Raw genomic sequence first — 19,979 nt, 5'->3', positions numbered from 1 at the left:
CTCATTATCTCTAGCCGCTTTATCCTTCTACAGGGTCGCAGGCGAGCTGGAGCCTATCCCAGCTGACTCTTGGGCGAAAGGCAGGGTACACCCTGGACAAGTCGCCAGGTCATCACAGGGCTGACACATAGACACAGACAACCATTCACACCTACGGTCAATTTAGAGTCACCAGTTAACCTAACCTGCATGTCTTTGGACTGTGGGGGAAACCAGAGCACCCGGAGGAAACCCATAGGGAAACAGGGAGAACATGCAAACTCCACACAGAAAGGCTCTCGCCGGCCACGGGGCTCGAACCCGGACTTTCTTGCTGCGAGGCGACAGCACTAACCACTACACTACTACCGTGCTGCCCCATTTCAGATTCTTATTTCTTATTCTATGTATATAGCTACTTCTTGTCTTTGCTAAATTATTCTATTTTGACTGTTCAAGCACCAACCAAAGCAAACTCCTTGTATGTGAGAACGTGGTTGGAAATAAACTTGATTCTGATTCTGATTCTGATTGACAGAGAGCGAGAGAGAGATAGAGAGAGATTGGAAGTTGATAAAGACATGTACATAAATAAAGATTTATTTTTTTAATATTTATCTGAGCACTATAATAATTAATTTGTTGTCGGATCAAAAGCTCAAAAGACAAACAATTTGTTTGAGGAAACTCTTATTTTGACACGGATGTTTAAAACAACGACTCATGGCGTGTTGTTGAGACGTCACAACCCGGTTGCCATTTTTTGATAGCCAACTTATCCAGTTCATTCCACCCGGATCTCTGCTTCAGCATTTCAGCACTCAGAACCCGGACAAGAACCGACCAAAAACCTTTAAATTAATTACAACACATCGGATTTGCGTTGGAGGAAGAAAAAAAAAGCCAAGCCTGGTAATAAGGGAGTTTCTCTGGACCAAGTGTCGACCATGAACCCTGAGTAGTAAGTAGTTGGTTAAGTTCGTGTTGTTTGCATCTTTAACCAGTACCTTTATTTCAGTGGAGTAAAGGACAGTCTTTAACCCTCAGTGTGCTCATACCAATAAAGTCGTGTTTAGATTCAAAACTAGTGTTGGTTATAGAGTTACACTACCGTTCAAAAGTTTGGGGTCACTTTGAAATGTCCTTATTTTTGAAAGAAAAGCACTGCTCTTTTCAATGAAGATGACTTTAAACTAATCAGAAATACAATGTATACATTGCTAATGTGGTAAATGACTATTCTAGCTGCAAATGTCTGGTTTTTGGTGCAATATCTCCATAGGTGTATAGAGGCCCATTTCCAGCACTCCAGTGTTCTAATGGTACAATGTGTTTGCTCATTGCCTCAGAAGGCTAATGGATGATTAGAAAACCCTTGTACAATCATGTTAGCACAGCTGAAAACAGTTGAGCTCTTTAGAGAAGCTATAAAACTGACCTTCCTTTGAGCAGATTGAGTTTCTGGGGGGCATCACATTTGTGGGGTCGATTAAATGCTCAAAATGGCCAGAAAAATGTCTTGACTAATATATTTTCTATTCATTTTACAACTTATGGTGGGAAATAAAAGTGTGACTTTTCATGGAAAACACAAAATTGTCTGGGTGACCCGAAACTTTTGAACGGTAGTGTAGTTAACTTTGCCATCTAGTCCATTTAATCTCGGATCTGCCTGATATTTTGAATAATAAACATATATATTAGTTCTGTTTAATAATCTGTGAAGTCCACCTGAACTGTACATGTGTGTGGTGTTAAAATGATCATAAACGGTTAACTGACGTGTATCAAGGATGTTTTTATCACTATTATAATTGAGAGAACACGAAGTAAGGCAGATGAGGCAAAACAAGTGATGTTTACAACCACGACGAACTCTATATTCGTGTGTTAAGTTCCTGTAGGTAATTATCGGACTAAATACGATTTTTAAAATAACTTTAAATTCCTTAGATGAGGTGCAGCTGGATAGTTGGCTGTGTAGCTGGTGTGTGAGTGAAGAAAACTTTCCGGCTAACCGATTAATATCACCAGCTGTGGTGGTTCTTCGATTAATCTGATTAAGCCTTGTTAGTATTTATAAACCCTATAAAGCTCTGAGGTCAACTTCTGCTAAAGATAAGGCTTCCGTTTGCTTCATCACTTTCGGTGCCACGTTGTTAGCAGGCTAGCTAGCGCCTGAGGTAAAAATAAATAAATACAATACAATAAAAAAATCACATGTATAGCAGCTGAGGTGAGAAATTAGCGAAGTTATTTTATCTCAAAGGCAGACTGAAGTACAGTAAAATCAGAAGTGGAGTTAAAATTGAAGTTTAGTCACAAACGTATGCTAGTTTCCTTGCTAGCTAGCTAGCTAGCTCTGTGCTTGAACTTGTGAACCGTGTTGCCATGGTGACGTGACCTTTGTTAGACCTCTAAAAAGGTCTACTAGAGTAAATGTTAATGCTAAACATTAATTCCTGAGGCTGTTAGTATTCACTAATCCCTGAACCTTTTTCAACCTCTTAACTCTTACAAGAAAGTCAGCTATTGATTAAATTGAAGATGCAGTACTGTGGAAAAAGTCTTATGCGCATCTAAAGAAATGTTGTCGACCAAAAAAGGCTTAAAAGAAGAAGCCGCCTTTGTCACATCCACGCTTCAAGAACCGTGAGAGTCATTCTCTGCATTTAACCCATCACCCAGAGCAGTGAGCAGCCACACTACAGCGCCTGGGGAGCAGGCAGGGGTTCGGTACCTTGCTCAAGGCCGCCCCATGTTAACCTAACCGCATGTCTTTAAACTGTAGGGGAAACCGGAGCACCCGGAGGAAACCCACGCAGACATGGGGAGAACGTGCAAACTCCGCACAGAAAGGCCATCGCCGGCCACTGGGCTCGAACCCGGACCTTCTTGCTGTGAGGCGGCAGCGCTAACCACTACACCACCGTGCACATGTTCAAGAACCGCTGTGTGTGTGTGTGTGTGAAGTTTGTGAACCCTTTAGAATTTTCTATATTTCTGCATAAATATGACCTAAAACATCAGATTTTCACACAAGTCCTAAACGTAGATAAAAAGAACCCAGTTAAACAAATGAGACCAATATTATACTTGGTCATTTATTTATTGAGGAAAATGATCCAATATTACATGTGTGAGTGGCAGAAGTATGTGAACCTCTAGGATTAGCAGTTAATTTGAAGGTGAAATTAGAGTCAGGTGTTTTCAGTCAATGGGATGACAATCAGGTGTGAGTGGGCACCCTGTTTTATTTAAAGAACAGGGATCTATCAAAGTCTGAGCTTCACAACACGTTTGTGGAAGTGTATCATGGCACAAGCAAAGATTTCTGAGGACCTCAGAAAAAGCGTTGTTGATGCGCATCAGGCTGGAAAAGGTTACAAAACCATCTCTAAAGAGTTTGGACTCCACCAATCCACAGCCAGACAGATTGTGTACAAATGGAGGAAATTCAAGACCATTGTTACCCTCCCCAGGAGTGGTCGACCAACAAAGATCATTCCAAGAGCAAGGCGTGTAATAATTGGCGAGGTCACAAAAGATGCCAGGGTAACTTCTATGCAACTGAAGGCCTCGCTCACATTGGCTAATGTTCATGAGTCCATCATCGGAAGAACACTGAACAACAATGGTGTGCATGGCAGAGTTGCAAGGAGAAAGCCACTGCTCTCCAAAAAGAACATTGCTGCTCATCTGCAGTTTGCTAAAGATCACGTGGACAAGCCAGAAGGCTATTGGAAGTGTTTTGTGGATGGATGAGACCAAAATAGAACTTTTTGGTTTAAATGAGAAGCGTTATGTTTGGAGAAAGGAAAACACTGCATTCCAGCATAAGAACCTTATCCCATCTGTGAAACATGGTGGTGGTAGGATCATGGTTTGGGCCTGTTTTGCTGCATCTGGGCCAGGATGGCTTGCCATCATTGATGGAACAATGAATTCTGAATTATACCAGTGAATTCAAAAGGAAAACGTCAGGACATCTGTCCATGAACTGAGTCTCAAGAGAAGGTGGGTCATGCAGCAAGACAATGACCCTCAGCACACAAGTTGTTCTACCAAAGAATGGTTAAAGAAGAATAAAGTTAATGTTTTGGAATGGCCAAGTCAAAGTCCTGACCTTAATCCAATGGAAATGTTTTGGAAGGACCTGAAGCGAGCAGTTCATGTGAGGAAACCCACCAACATCCCAGAGTTGAAGCTGTTCTGTACGGAGGAACGGGCTAAAATTCCTCCAAGCCGGTGTGCAGGACTAATCAACAGTTACCGCAAACGTTTAGTTGCAGTTATTGCTGCACAAGGGGGTCACACCAGATACTGAAAGCAAAGGTTCACATACTTTTGCCACTCAGATATGTAATTGGCTCATTTTCCTCAATAAATAAATGACCAAGTATAATTTTCTCATTTGTTTAACTGGGTTCTCTTTACCTACTTTTAGGACTTGTGTGAAAATTTGTTTTGGGTCATATTTATGCAGAAATATAGAAAATTATAAATGGTTCACAAACTTTCAAGCACCTGTGTGTGTGTGTGTGTTAAAAAAAAAAAATTTTCAACAACAAAAAAAAAATACTGTAATCAGTAAGCCATAATGAAAAGTCAGTATTTGGTGTGAGATGACGCTTTGCTTAAAAAAAAAAAAATCCATCTCAGGTCCAGTGAGTGCAGTTTTATGCAGAAATGATCTGTAGGTTTTACTGAGGTTTCACTGTTCTTCTGGACACTTTGTCACACTCGCTTCTTCATATTGCACCGAAAAGCCTTCATTATGTTTTTTTTTTTTTTTTTTTAATCTGAAAAGTGCTGTCTTATAGAATATGCTGCTCAGATACAAACTTCTTTTTTCCCGGTAACATTTAATTTTGTGTTGGAAAACGAACATTTGGAACTCTAAAATGTTTTGATTCGATAATGTGTAAGTCATACAATATAACTCTCTATAACAAGGTTTGTATGGGGGGGAAAAAATAGGGTGCCTAAGACTTTTGCACAGTAGTAATAATAATGTTGGAGCACGCAGGCGATATCTATCTGTGGTGTTTAAGAATTGTTGTTTAAAAGCTCATTTATAAATAGCGTGTTAACTTTTATACATGATTATGATAACTTGTGGCAGCACGGTGGTGTAGTGGTTAGCACTGTCGCCTCACAGCAAGAAGGTCCGGGTTCGAGCCCCGTAGCCGGCGAGGGCCTTTCTGTGCGGAGTTTGCATGTTCTCCCCGTGTCCGCGTGGGTTTCCTCCGGGTGCTCCGGTTTCCCCCACAGTCCAGAGACATGCAGGTTAGGTTAACCGGTGACTCTAAGGCCCTGTCCACACGGCAACGGATTCAGGTGAATCTGATAAAATTGTTTATCGTTTCGGCCTGGCGTCCACACGGCACCGGCGTTTTGGGTGCCCCAAAACGAGAACGGGTTCCAGAGTGGAAAAATCTGGCAACGACGCCGTTGCGAAGTCATCTAGATGAGTAGAACGGATTTGTTTACGATGACGTCACAACCACATGACTAGAACAAGCAGCACTCTCGCTGTTTTGTATGAACCACTGCATTGCATTCACTTTTGTATACAGCTTTTCTTTTAAATAAACAAGTAACTGAACCATTTCTTGAATTTTTTTTTTTTTTGGATAAGACTGCATTTCAAAATGTTGACACACAATAAGAAAATTAAGTTATATAAAACTATGCACACTAATAAAACTAATTTGTACACACAAGGCACGATTTCCTCGCATAGTCGCAGCCGCCATCTTGTGTGTTTGTTCCTGTGAGTGCTTCACACCGGGTAGAAGAAGGGGTTTATGCGCATTCGTCTACTTCTATTGTTCTGGTGTCTCCAATGGGACCGTCTTACAGCGCCCCTAGAGGTGTGGCATGTGTATTGCATCGTTTTCAGGAAGCGTTGCGTTTGCCATATGTACCTGATATTTTACTGATCCATTGCCCATGTGGACACGTTGTTTTTTTTTGTTTTTTTAAATAAAATCTCGTTGCCGTTGTGTGGATGTAGCCTAAATTGACCGTAGGTGTGAATGTGAGTGTGAATGGTTGTCTGTGTCAGCCCTGTGATGACCTGGCAACTTGTCCAGGGTGTACCCCGCCTTTCGCCCGTAGTCAGCTGGGATAGGCTCCAGCTTGCCTGCGACCCTGTAGAACAGGATAAAGGGGCTAGAGATGATATGATGGTAACTTGTCAGGGCAGCACAGTGGTTATCACTGTCGCCTCACAGCTAGCCGGTCAGCTGTGGCCTTTCTGTGTGGAGTTTGCATGTTCTCCTCATGCTTGTATGGGTTTCTTCCCACAGTCCAAAGATGTGGATTAGGTCAACTGTCTACTCTAAATTGACCCTAGGTGTGGGTTGTTACCTCGCAGGGTGAGGTTTTGTAATCAGTGTGGTTTGTTTGCCTGTCTGTTAACAATCTAGCGTTTAGACGGTTGCACCGATTGACTTCAAATTTTTAGGGAAGGTGGGTAATGGTCTGTAGATTATCTGATTAAATTTTGGGGGTAATTGGGTCAAGGTCACTGGAAAGACCGGGCGAGGTTTGTTTTGCCTGGCAACAGTTGTTTGCTTTTGTATTAACCTGACGATACATTGGTGACGTACCCAGGGTGTAGCGAGTCCACCTGTTTTTGGGAGGTAGGAGGAAACCAGAGAACCCAGAGCAAACCCACACAGGCACATGGAACATCCAAAAATTTGAAAATGTGTAGAATTTACATTTACTGAGGTTTTACGGCAGCGTGGTGGTGCACTCGTGAGCACTGTTGCCTCACATCGAGAAGGTTCTGGGTTTGATCCTCACAGTTGACTGGGGCTTTCCTGTGTGGTGTTCATGTTCTGTGCTCCAGTTTCCTTCTGTATTAGGTCAACTTGATACTCTAAATTGACTCTAGGTGTGAATAGTTCTCTGGCTGTGAGAGACTAGTGACTCGTCCAGGGTGAACCCCACCTCACCCAAAGTCAGCTGGGATTGACTCCAGCTCCTCCTCAACCAGCAATGGATAAGTGGTATAAAAGAATGAATGACTGTTAGCAGAACTTGTCCACTCTTCTGTGAGACATTTACAGTCTCTGTCACAGTCACACTGATTTCACGTGGTTTCTCATAATTTTGTAATTTCCTGTGTGTGGAGGGGGGTTTTTTAGTCTTTTGTAAGGACCAAGTTTAGTGTACCCAAAGTAATAGGAATGTTGTGAGGGTGTTTGGTTGGTCCTCACAGGAGAAATAAAAAAAAAAGTGCCTTTTTAAGAATTTTTGGTAAATTATTTTATTTTAAAAATGAAAAAAGCCAGAATGTTCCAGGCTAAGTACAAAGAAGGGATGTGATGGTTTGACATTGACCTTTTTCTAAAATTATCCTAATATTAATCAACCACTTAAAAATGTACCAGCTAGTGGTGGAAATTAAAGGAATAATTTATGAAATCTGTACAGAAGTATCTTTGTGTGTGTGTAAATAAAAAGCTGAAATGCCATAACCATCTCTTACATTATTAATAGTGATCATGTTTGTCAAAGTGAGTCACAAAAGGAGTGAGAACCACCGGCGTGAAGAATTTGATCATGTAATAATAAAATTCAAGTCAGTTAAGTTTATTTGTATAGCGCTTTTAACAATAAACATTGTCGCAAAGCAGCTTTATAGAATTTGAATGACTTGAAACGTGAGCTAATTTTGTCCCTAATCTATCCCCAATGAGCAAGCCTGTGGCGACGGTGGCAAGGAAAAACTCCCTCAGACGACATGAGGAAGAAACCTCGAGAGGAACCAGACTCCAAAGGGAACCCATCCTCGTTTGGGCAACAACAGACATGTTAAAACTGTTAATGTTAACCATGAAGTCCGTTTCGTTGATGAGCAGTAGATGATAAGTGTGTTTTGAAAAAGTCAGTGGTTGGGTAATCATCCAGTCATACACAGTGATGACTAATAAACCAAGTGCGTGTGTTCCACCAAGGCTTTGACTTTGAACTGTATGTTCAACCTGGATGATGGTATCAAAGAGCTTGTCCATGTCTCACACAGGAAACGTGTCAAAGCTGATTTGCCGTTTCTCATTAACAAACCTTGTGTCTGAAGGTTGTGTTTTCTTCAGTCTTCAATGTCACACTTGCTTTATGTAATGTCACTTGTGTCTTTTCCAGCGACTACCTGTTCAAACTGCTACTGATTGGAGATTCTGGGGTCGGGAAGTCCTGCCTTCTTCTCCGATTTGCAGTGAGTTGAGAGCTGTCTCTGAGAAAACTGGCGCTTTTTTTAAAGCCGACGTAGTTATAATACCAACTTGCCATTCTGACACCTCGTAGAGGTAGTGTAGAACGTTTCATGAACGTGCCAACTTTTTTTCCTCTGTGCTCTACTCAGGACGACACGTATACAGAAAGCTACATCAGCACGATCGGTGTTGACTTCAAAATCCGAACAATAGAACTGGATGGCAAGACCATCAAACTGCAGATTGTAAGTACTTCCACGTCTGTAATGTGATGTGATGCGGTAAGCTGTACATAAGGGTCAGTAATAATGTCTGTTTCTAAATGCATAACATTTGCGCTTCTGCAATTGAACTGAAAACTGGAAATGAACAGATTTCCTGGCGTATTTATTTAGGGAGAACTAAATGGCTTTGTATAGGTATAGTGTTGAATTAAGTCTGGTGTTTAGTAGCTCTGGCACTGTCCGCTCCTTTCCATCAGGTCATGCTTGCACATGGGTAGAAATGCTAAAAACGATTAGATTATTGGACTACAATACAGGTGTCTTTAATCCGGTCTGCATTATGATGCTGTTTTCTTGACAATTTGAATAATCTGACTGCTAATATCCAAATGTTCTGAATGGTTAGCATGTGCATAAACACCCTCATGTTGTAGTGGTGTTGAGTCATGGTTGTGTGTTGCTCAGTGGGACACGGCGGGACAGGAGAGGTTTCGCACCATCACCTCCAGCTACTACAGAGGAGCCCACGGCATCATCGTTGTCTATGACGTCACAGATCAGGTAGGTGGAACGTTCTGGCTCTGTAAAAAGATGACCCTAGGACAGTGGGCGTGTCCGATGTATTAGTAGGTGTGAGAACACTGCTTAGGAAACTGGGAAATATGGTCATCAGGAGATGGTTTAGTGAGCTAGCTAGCACGTGGCCTTTTATGGACAATGTAAAGTTACAGTGATGGTGGAAATGAACCGAAACTGTCAGCAGAATATTATTAATGCTACATTACTAAGAAAAAAAAACTATACCGTAATTACACAGTATATAAAATTAGGGCTGTCAAACGATTACAATTTTTAATTGCGATTAATCTCATAAAATTATGTAGTTAATCACGATTAATCGCAAAAAAAAAAATCTTTAAACATCTGTTTAAATTGTACTCAAATACATTTCTACATCAGAGCAAACATTTGAATATATGCTCTGATGCTCCATGTCAATTATAAGGCTCATCTTCTCTATGATGGACAATATATCGGCCTAATGCACAAATATTTGGCATCCGGGTTTTTGTATTAGATCTAGGCATGCAGCATATTCTTTCCAATGTAGCCTATCCGACATCTGTTGGGCATACTGTAGGCTATGTGCAAAATACAATTTGGAGAAATAAGGCTCTATATATATATATATATATATATATATATATATATATATATATATACACACACACACATATATATATATATATATATATATATATATATATATATATATATATATATATATATATATATACACACACACACACACACAGTGGGGAAAACCAAGTATTTGATCCCTTGCTGATTTTGTTGGTTTACCCACTAAGAGAGACTCGATCAGTCTGTAATATTAATGGTAGGTGTAGTCTAACATGCTGAGACAGAATATCACAAAGAAAATCAAGAAATCGACTTTAAAGAATTTGTATTAATTTATTTGCATTTTATTGAGGAAAATAAGTATTTGAACCCTCTTGCCAAAAGGACTTAGTACTTTGTGGCAAACCCCTTATTAGCAAGCACAGAGGTCAGACGTTTTTTGTAGTTGATGACCAGGTTTCTGCACATATTAGGAGGAATTTTGGTCCACTCTTCTTTGCAAATGACCTCTAAATCATCAAGATTCCGTGGCTGTCACTTGGCAACTCTGAGCTTCAGCTCTCTCCATAGATTTTCTATAGGGTTCAGGTCCGGAGACTGGCTGGGCCACTCCATGACCTTTATGTTTCTTCTTCAGCCATTCCTTGGTTGCCTTGGCTGTATGCTTTGGGTCATTATCCTGCTGGAAGACCCATCCACGACCCATTTTAAGCTTCCTGGCAGAGGGAAGGAGGTTTTCACTTAGGATTTTATGGTACATGGCTCCGTCCATCCTCCCATTGATACGGTGAAGTAGCCCTGTGGCCTGTGCAGAAAAACACCCCCAAAGCATAATGTTACCATCTCCATGCTTGACAGTGGGGATGGTGTTCTTGGGGTTATAAGCAGCATGTCTCTCCCTCCAGACACGACGGGTTGAATTGATGCCAAAGAGCTCAATTTTGGTCTCATCTGACCATAACACCTTCTCCCAGTCACTCTCCAAGCCATTCAGATGTTCATTGGCAAAGTTCAGGCGGGCCTGCACATGTGCTTTCTTAAGCAGGGGTACTTTGCGAGCACTGCAAGGTGTTAGACCATTGCGGTGTAAAGTGTTACCAACTGTTTGCTTGGTGACTGTGATCCCAGCTGCTTTAAGATCATCCACTAACTCTGCCCGTGTTGTATTAGGTCTATTTCTCACCGTTCTCATGATCCTAGAAACCCCACGAGGTGAGATCTTGTTTGGAGCCCCAGACCTAGGTCGATTGATGATCATGTTGTGAGTCTTGTACTTGCGCACAATTGCACCAACAGTTGTCACCTTAACGCCCAGCTTCTTGCTAATGGTTTTGTAGCCCATACCGGTCTTGTGCAGGTCTACAATCTTCTACCTTAAATCCACAGAAAGCTCTTTAGTCTTTCCCATGTTGGAGAGTTTGGAGTCTGACAAACTGATTGATTCTGTGGCCAGGTGGCTTTTATACAAGTCATTAGTGATATCAGGTGTCTTCAATTTAGGTGACAAGGTAATTTGGAGAGTCTAACTTGTCTGTATTAACAAGAACTCTTGATGGTTACTAGGGGATCAAATACTACTTTTTCTCAATAAAATACAAATAAATTAATATAGATATTTAAGAGTTATTTTCTGGATTTTCTTTTTGGTATTCTGTCTCCACATGTTAGAATACACCTACCATTAAAATTAGACTGATCGAGTCTTAGTGGGTAAACCAACAAAATCAGCAAGGGATCAAATACTTGTTTTCCCCACTGTATATTTTATTTATTTTTTTTCTCAACTATAATGGCTGCACTTCCAAGAGCAAAGAGGAAGTAGTTTGACTCCTGCAAGTTCATTCAAGTGAACCAGTAGGCTATTTGGAAATCGCTAGGCTACCTACAATCTACAGGTGGAGAAAAGGGAATGTGCGCATTCCCGATCGTAGCCCATCAGATATCAACACATTTCACCCGGTAAAGTGAAGGTAAACGGAACTTGCACCGCATCACACATGTAGACTACAATTTAACTGACCATGTTGCAGGTTTATTTGACAAGTTGTAGAGCTACGTTTTACCACAAAGTTAATGTTATAACTAGCTTTATTTTGCATGCTAGTCACCCATGAAAATCTGCATTGTTCCTTACCAAGATGAGCCCAATTCACTGTACCCTCTGATAACGCAGTCATTTTTTAAAATCGCGATCAAATTAAATTGCGTTAACGCACTAATAACGCGTTAACTTCGACAGCCCTATATAAAATAAGTCCTGCCATATTGAGAACTTATGAATTTTGTGGACTGTTACATTTGTAGTTTAATGAGTTTTCTTTAAAAAAAAAAATACAACACTGTAGTTAAAGTTATATAAAGCTAAAGTTATAGTTTAAAATGACATCACTTGGATATGATGGTTTGGAAAAAAAAAAATTGTAGGTTTTAAACTTTCATCCAGAAACACATTTAAACCCCTCCCACCCCCACAAAAAATGTTTTAAATGATTTGAGAACATTTTAAATGTGTCCTGTACAACTCCAATTCCAAAAAAGTTGGGACACTGTGTAAAGCAAATAAAAACAGAATGTGGTGATTTGCAAATCACGGAAAACCTATATTTAATTGACAGTAGTACAAAGACAACAGATCACATGTTAAAACTGATGTTATTGTTTTTTCAAAAATATATGCTCCTTTTAAATTTGATGTCAGCAACACATTTCAAAAAAGTTGGAACAGGGGCGTGTTTTACCACTGTGTTGCATCACCTCGACTTTTAACAACACTCTAAATGTTTGGGAACCGAGGAGACCAATTGCTGTAGTTTTGAAAGAGAAATGTTGTCCCATTCTTGTCTGATATACAATTTCAGTTGCTCAACAGTTTGGGGTCTCCTTTGTCGTATTTTGCACTTCATAATGCACCAGATGTTTTAAATGGGAGACAGGTCTGGACTGCAGCAGGCCAGTTTAGCACCTGGACTGTTTTGACTACGGAGCCATGCAGGTTTAATATGTGCAGAAAGCGGTTTGGCGTTGTCTTGCTGAAAGAAGGAAGGCCTTCCCTGAAAAAGATTTTGTCTGGTTGGCAGCATGTTGCTCTGAAACATGTAGATATCATTCAGCATTAATGATGCCTTCCCAGATGTACAAGCTCCCCATGTCATGTGCACTAATGCCCCCTCATACCATCATAGATGCTGAATGCTTTTGAACTGTGCACCAATAACAAACCGGATGGTCCCTCTCCTCTTTAGCCTGGAGGACGTGGTGTCCACGATATCTAAAAAGAATTTCTACTTTTAATTCGTCAGACCTCGGGACAGTTTTCCACTTTGCCTCAGTCCATCGTAAAAGAGCTTGGGCCCAGAGGAGGGGGCGGGGTTTCTGGATATTGTTTATATCTGGTTTTAACTTGTATTTGTGGAGGCAGTAATGAAGTGTTTTCACAGATGTTTTTCTGAAGTGTTCCTGAGCCCATACACTGATTTCCACTACAGACACGTGTCTGCTTTTAATGCAGTGTCTCCTGAGGGCCTGAAGATCACAGACATCCAGTGTCAGTTTTCAGCCTTGTCTCTCGCATACAGAGATTTCTCCAGATTCTCTGAATCTTTTCATGATGTTATGGACCAGAGATGATCTGATCTCCAAATTCTTTGCAGTTTTACATTGAGAATATCGTTATTTGGGTGCTCCGGTTTCCCCCACAGTTCAAAGACATGCAGGTTAGGTTAACTGGTGACTCTAAATTGACCGTAGGTGTGAATGTGAGTGTGAATGGTTGTCTGTGTCTATGTGTCAGCCCTGTGATGACCTGGCGACTTGTCCAGGGTGTACCCCGCCTTTCGCCCGTAGTCAGCTGGGATAGGCTCCAGCTTGCCTGCGACCCTGTAGAAGGATAAAGCGGCTAGAGATAATGAGATGAATATTGTTATTCTTAAATTGTTGCACTGTTTGCCCACGCGGTCTTTCAGAGAGCGGTGAACCCCTCCCCATCTTTTCTTCTGAGAGACTCCGCCTCTTTGGGATGGTCTCTTTATACTCTGTCATGTTTCTGACTTGTTGACAATTACTCAAATTTTATATATATATTATAGCAGTACACAACTTTTTCAGTCTTTTGTTGCCCCGTCCCAACTTTTCTGAAACGTGTCGCTGACCTCAAATTCAAAAGGAGTGTGTTTTTTATTTATATATATATATATATATATATATATATATATATATATATATATATATATATATATATAAAATTAATTTTTTTTTCAACATTTTATATGTTGTCTTTGTACTATTTTCAGTGAAATACAGGATTTCCTTGATTTTGCAAATCTTCACATTTTTATTTATTTTACAGTGTCCCAACTTTTTTGAAATTGGGCTTGTTTTAATTTTAGCACTGGGTGGTTTTTTTTTTTTTTTAATTAAATTAAATGCCTCCGCCACCGTAAGGTACAGGAGGCATTATGTTTTCGGGTTGTCCGTCCGTCCCGAAACCTTGTGAACACAATGTCTCAAAGGCTAATGAAAGGACTTTCACCATTTGTGCGCTTTGGGACAAACATGAACTGATTAGATTTTGAGATCAAAGGGTCTAAGGTCACTGTGAAGTCAAATGTCTGTCTGAAAACCTTGTGAACACAATATCTCCAAGGCTAATACAAGTAATTTCACCAGGTCAAGATTACTGTGAGGTCAAATGTCCATCCACAAATCACAACTTAATAAGGCGTGTAGTCTACCGGGCGGAGGCATCCCTATCGGCGCTGTTGGCGTCGAGTTCTATCTAGTTTATTTTACTGCTATACTTTTACCTAATTAGTTAAAGGTATAAAAAGCTCTGTGTTTGCTAATTGAGGTTTTTACCCATTTGTGGACCTTGTTGAAGACTCACTGTAGTCTAGTGCTAGGAAGTGGAGGCGGGGCACAGCGGGGGCGTAGCGTAGCACTGTGGGCAGAGTATGAGCTCCTTCTTGTTTGCCTAATTCAGGAGTCCTTCAACAATGTGAAGCAGTGGCTGCAGGAGATCGACCGCTACGCCAGTGAGAACGTCAACAAACTGCTTGTAGGCAACAAGTGTGACCTGACCACCAGGAAAGTAGTGGACTACGCAGTAGTCAAGGCAAGAATAATAATTTTTACACCCCTATCTAATCAATAGTGACCAATAGATAAAAGAGGAGCTGAAGGATGAAACACTCAGAAAAACTTTGCATAATATTTACTTGTGTTCTGCTTTTAGTCGATCAGCAGTTCTCTCGACTTTTCTGGCTAATTGATGTGGTTTTTGTTTGTATGGTCACCAGACAGCTCCCAAAAATCATCTAAACTGCATTTTCCAGCTCGTCAGCACGGCTGCTGCGAAATCCTCAGAAAGCAATTTATATTTTCAATGACTTATTTCACATTAAGCTATTTCATAGACATGATTACACAAACTGTCAGGCTGTTTTAGGAAAATCAGTGATGGTGTGGTTGCTGTAGCAAAGTTCCCATTACCGCCCTGCCAAAAAGTTGATTATTTTCCTATTACAGCATGTTCAAGTGTCTTATTCCTCTTGTGCTACAGCAGTTTGTGGTTCATCCACAAAACATGTTAAATCTTATCACTTGCCTTATAGCAGCTGTAAACAGCTGTTCTCTAGCCAGCCTCTTTTTTTTTTTTTTTTCCCTTCTTCTTCCTCTTAGCTGTCTTGGAGTTAATAAGAGGGGAGTCATGTTTCAGAGAAACCACAAAGTGTAAACTCCCTGCTCCTGAAGAGTGTCTGAGAACTTCCTGTCTGTTATAAAAAGCTAACACAGAAGTCTGTTGGTGTAAATGTTGCATAAAATGTCTCCTTACAGGAAACTTTTTTTTTTTCCAAATATTCACCAATTATACATATTTTTCTTGAATAACATGTTTTTAATGCATTAATTGTTAGTCTTGGATTACATGACGCATCCACTAACTTTCCATGTGAAAGTGTTACTATAGAAACGGTCACAGATGAGAACGAGTGCATTCATTCATTCATTCATATAACCATTAGGGCTGTAACGATACACCCAACTCACGATTTGATTCGTATCGCGATTTTTGACCCACGATTCGATACACCCACGATTTTTTTTTTAAATGTGTTTTTAAAGTAGTAAATTTGACTTAACATTTACTTACTTACATTTAACTATTTAATAACAAATAATTCAGACCACTGCAGAGAATGAGTAATATGTATGCAAAAATGAACAAATGTATATCCAAAGACTGTGTTTTATTTCTCAAAATAATACTGTTGAGCCGGAAGCTCTGTTTTTTTCGGTTCTGAAAGTCATTTTTCCAAATCGTGTAAATCCGTTAAGATTTTTTTTGGGGGGGGGGGTGTGGCTCTCTCACTGTCTCACTCTCATAGGGCCAATGATTTTCTGTGATCGCGGAAAACAGATGGAAATTACGGAATTTTTATAGTGAAACGTTGCTCGCGTGTCAAAATGTAACTGCCGCAGAAGGCTTCCGCCCAAGCAGACACGCCTTCAGTGTTGCCAGATATTGCTAACGTTTTCCACCCCAAAATATGTTCAGAACCAGCCAAAAAGCACCTAAACCCGCCCAATCTGGCAACACTGCATGCCTTTCCGGTCAATTGATTGTGATTGGCTTGTGGCACACCTAGCCAGCCAATGAGCTGCTTGTTTACAGATTCGCTCCCCGCCTCGCAACCAGAATGGCGAGCACTTAAAAGAAATGAATGCTCTGCCAGTGGCGAGTGTGGACGTTGCGTGACTCGCAGAAGATTGTTGCAGGTCTGCGAAAAAACAACTTACTAATAGATATAAAAATAAAAGTAATTTAAATAAAAAGTAAAGTATTCATAAATTGAAGTTTGGAAGCGCCTCTGTTTTTGGGCTGAGGAGAAGTTTGAAAGGGTGTACCGCGATTCTGCCTTCTTGTATCGCGATACGGATCGTGGCTCTGCGTATTTCGATTTCGATACGCATATTGTTACAGCCCTAATAACCATGTGATGTGCAGTATCATTCCTGTACTGTCAGAGCTGCTGTGCTTTTTTTTTTTTTTTTAGATCAATCAACACCATTGTGGTACAAGAACATGATAGATCCGAGAACCATCATGCATAACGTGCTGTTCGAATTGTCTGTGTGTGTCTCAGGAGTTTGCGGACTCTCTGGGAATCCCGTTTCTAGAGACGAGCGCAAAGAGCGCCACCAATGTCGAGCAGGCCTTCATGACCATGGCAGCGGAGATTAAGAAGAAGATGGGACCAGGTGCCGGCACGGGCGGGGCCGAGAAATCAAACGTCAAGTTCCACAGCCAGCCGGTGAAGGCGTCAAGCGGAGGCTGCTGCTGAGTCGTGAACTCCTCCTGAACACACAGCGCACAAAGGAAGAGTGATGTTACCACCACCATCACCACCGTATATACACCAGAACAGATGCACAGTGGAGAACACGTAGTGTAAGTCAGTGAAAGAGTGAACACGTAGTGATTTAACGGATGATCAACATTTTCCTCATGCACCAAGCTGCACGTTTCTGAAACTTCCAAAGCATTTTTGATCCCCGGAGTCAGAAAGCAGGCTGCAGATACACGTCCTTCGTGTATTAAATTTTAAGTCCTGATACTCGTCTCCATCATGGAGTTCAATATTGTTTGTAGTTGATCAGCCAGGACATATTTTGGTGTCCCATTAGCCTGTAGCTCCATTACAAACCTAAAGAAGGAAACGACAGACACCAGGTGTGCCTTACCTGATCGACTCCCCACCCCCCCACCCCTGTTCTCAGAGCCAGGCTCAGGATGTCACGTAATGTGATGAGGCCTGGGTGTGGGTCTGTACCAAACCGACTGTTGTGTTTATATCACACTTTCCCCATCGTGTTTCTCATCTCGTAGTTCTTGTTGATGATTCACTTCATTTCTCCCTGAGATTTGGTTTGTCTTTTAAAACACCAACCCATGAAGGCCTGTGTGATTATCTGGAGTGTGAAAAGAGCTAGAAAGATAGTCAGTGGTGAAGTTATTTTGCAGTCACCCTAGAACACTAAACGGAGATGGGCGAGTGTGGAAATTTTCACAAGTGCCCATGTTTTTTGTTTAACCTACATTGTTTGTTTGTTCATTTATTATTATTATTGGTTTCTCTTCACTAGCTGTGTTAACTTTTTTTTTTTTAAAGCACTTTCACTTTCTCACCTCCTATAAACAGCAAAGTGCATTCTGGGTATTCTGTAGCCTGTAGAGTAAATCAGTTGGACACTAACCCTAAGCAGTGCATTTATTGGATTTCCTCATATTTTAGATGTAGTTTGATGACCAGCAGCCAATCAGAAGGTGGTATGGTGGTGCAGTAGTTGGCACTGTTGCCTCACAGAGCAGACCTGAGGGCAGAAACCGTTATGATTTGGTTAACACGCCAAATTATCTTTTTTTTTTTTTTTTTTTTTTTTTTTCCCCAGGACAACTTGTTTTGATGTCACTAGATTTTTCCTAAAAACTTGATCAGGGTGTGTTGCAAAAGTATTAAATGCTATAATTTTCATTTCCAGTTGCTCTAATTCAGTAACTCGTTAGCTGAACACCAACTGGTTGGCAAGGGAGGTTGAAATGTGTGCGAGAGCTGTTGCATGCTTTTCTCGTTTGAAGCCGACAAAGGTGTGTGGTTTTTTTTTTTTTTTTTTTTTAAAGAATACTGAAACGCAGCTTGTAGATCGTGCCACCGTAGGCTACAGGACCGAGCATGTTGTTAAGATTACGTTTGGGAGCCTTGGATGTGTTGCAGCGCCATGTTTAATGCACAGATCTGTAACCTTTAAAGCCTAAGAGACCATGTTACAAGTGGTTGTCAGCAAAACAAAGCAGCTGCATCACAAAACATTACTCGCTAATTTAATTCCTCGCTGATTCACTTCACTTACTGCGTGCACACGTGCAGGTTTTTCTGAAGATCCATAAAGCATGGTTATTAAAGGGTTTAAAGGTACGTTAAAGTCCCTTTTCGTGGCACCTTTGACTTGATAATGGGGTGGAATTTTGCAGTGTTCCTTTATGAACTCATTTCACACACAGTGACTGGGCCTCCACATCAACTGTCTAGTAGCAGACGTAAGTTTGGGGACACCACCTCCTAATTCAACCCAGTGTTTTTTCTTTAATTTTTATGAATTAAGTCACTTCATGTCTTAAAGTAATGATGGATGTCGTTTCTCTTTACTTTAGTTGTTCAGTTCTTGATGTATGTATGGATTACTACAGTTGTGGTGTTTACTGTATCGTTATTTACTGTTTGATCTCAAACTCCTTAACAAAGCAAGAAGCTCGTCAAATAAATACCTTTTGACGAGGCACAGCTGTTAATTGAAAAGCGTTCCAGGTGACTCCCTCATGAAGCTGGTTAAGATAATGCCAATAGTGTGGAAAGCGTCATCAAGGGAAACGCTGGATACGCTGAAGAATCTAAAAGTATCAAACACTTGTTTTTGTTTTTTGTAACTTTTTTTTGTTTACTACATAATTCCATACATGCTCCAGATGTTATTTCATAGTTTTGATGATTCACTGTAGAAAATGGTCAAAATATCGGAACAAAAACTTGGAGTAGGGGTGTACAAACTTTTGACTGGTACTCTGGATAGATGTTTGTGTATCTATAAGAATCTGTTCTTACATTTTCACATGCTATTGAGAGCGAAATGAAGAAATGTATGGAGGTAAATGGAAACGCTTCCGTTATTTTTGGGGGTGGGGTTCTGGGTTGTGATTTAATCTTTTTTTTTGTTGTTTTTGTCAAAAGTTTTCAATTAAACATGATGCAAAGGTTTAATAAAAATTGTTTTAACGGAGCCTGTGTTTGCCTGCTTTCATCAGGTATGAGTGATCATAAACCCTACTGAAACAGGAAATAACTCCTATACTTGATTATGGTGGTTTTTTTTAAAGTCATTTGATGATGCAATGCCTTCTGGGAAATGTAGTTAAATCTCTTCGTGCTCATCTCATTATCTGTAGCCACTTTATCCTGTTCTACAGGGTCGCAGGCAAGCTGGAGCCTATCCCAGCTGACTACGGGCGAAAGGCGGGGTACACCCTGGACAAGTCGCCAGGTCATCACAGGGCTGACACATAGACACAGACAACCATTCACACTCACATTCACACCTACGCTCAATTTAGAGTCACCAGTTAACCTAACCTGCATGTCTTTGGACTGTGGGGGAAACCGGAGCACCCGGAGGAAACCCACGCGGACACGGGGAGAACATGCAAACTCCACACAGAAAGGCCCTCGCTGGCCACGGGGCTCGAACCCGGACCTTCTTGCTGTGAGGCGACAGCGCTAACCTCTTCGTGCTTTATTTGTTTTGTTTTTTTTCTTGTAAATTTGTGACCTTAATCTTGGACTTTTTTCTTTTC

At 40.8% G+C, this 19,979-nt stretch overlaps 1 protein-coding gene across 1 annotated transcript; it reads left to right on the top strand.

Annotated features, from left to right (window-relative positions):
- The first annotated feature begins 743 nt into the window (after window positions 1-743).
- On the top strand, window positions 744-19,408 carry rab1aa (RAB1A, member RAS oncogene family a). Its single transcript, XM_060899169.1, has 6 exons — window positions 744-940; window positions 8,140-8,212; window positions 8,360-8,455; window positions 8,900-8,995; window positions 14,556-14,687; window positions 16,720-19,408. Exons 1-6 carry the CDS (start codon window positions 927-929, stop codon window positions 16,915-16,917), a joined length of 609 nt encoding a protein of 202 aa, XP_060755152.1. The 5' UTR covers window positions 744-926; the 3' UTR covers window positions 16,918-19,408.
- Window positions 19,409-19,979: the final 571 nt, after the last annotated feature.

The sequence above is a fragment of the Neoarius graeffei genome, chromosome 18 (assembly GCF_027579695.1).
Source record: "Neoarius graeffei isolate fNeoGra1 chromosome 18, fNeoGra1.pri, whole genome shotgun sequence".
Lineage (NCBI taxonomy): Eukaryota > Metazoa > Chordata > Actinopteri > Siluriformes > Ariidae > Neoarius > Neoarius graeffei.
This window is presented reverse-complemented; position numbering and strand designations above follow the sequence as displayed.

What these genes read in the sequence shown, in the direction of transcription:
- rab1aa (XM_060899169.1), top strand. An exon ending in TCTATGACGTCACAGATCAG is followed by an intron (nt 8,996 to 14,555) that starts GTAGGTGGAACG and finishes TGCCTAATTCAG; the next exon opens with GAGTCCTTCAACAATGTGAA. An exon ending in TGGACTACGCAGTAGTCAAG is followed by an intron (nt 14,688 to 16,719) that starts GCAAGAATAATA and finishes TGTGTGTCTCAG; the next exon opens with GAGTTTGCGGACTCTCTGGG.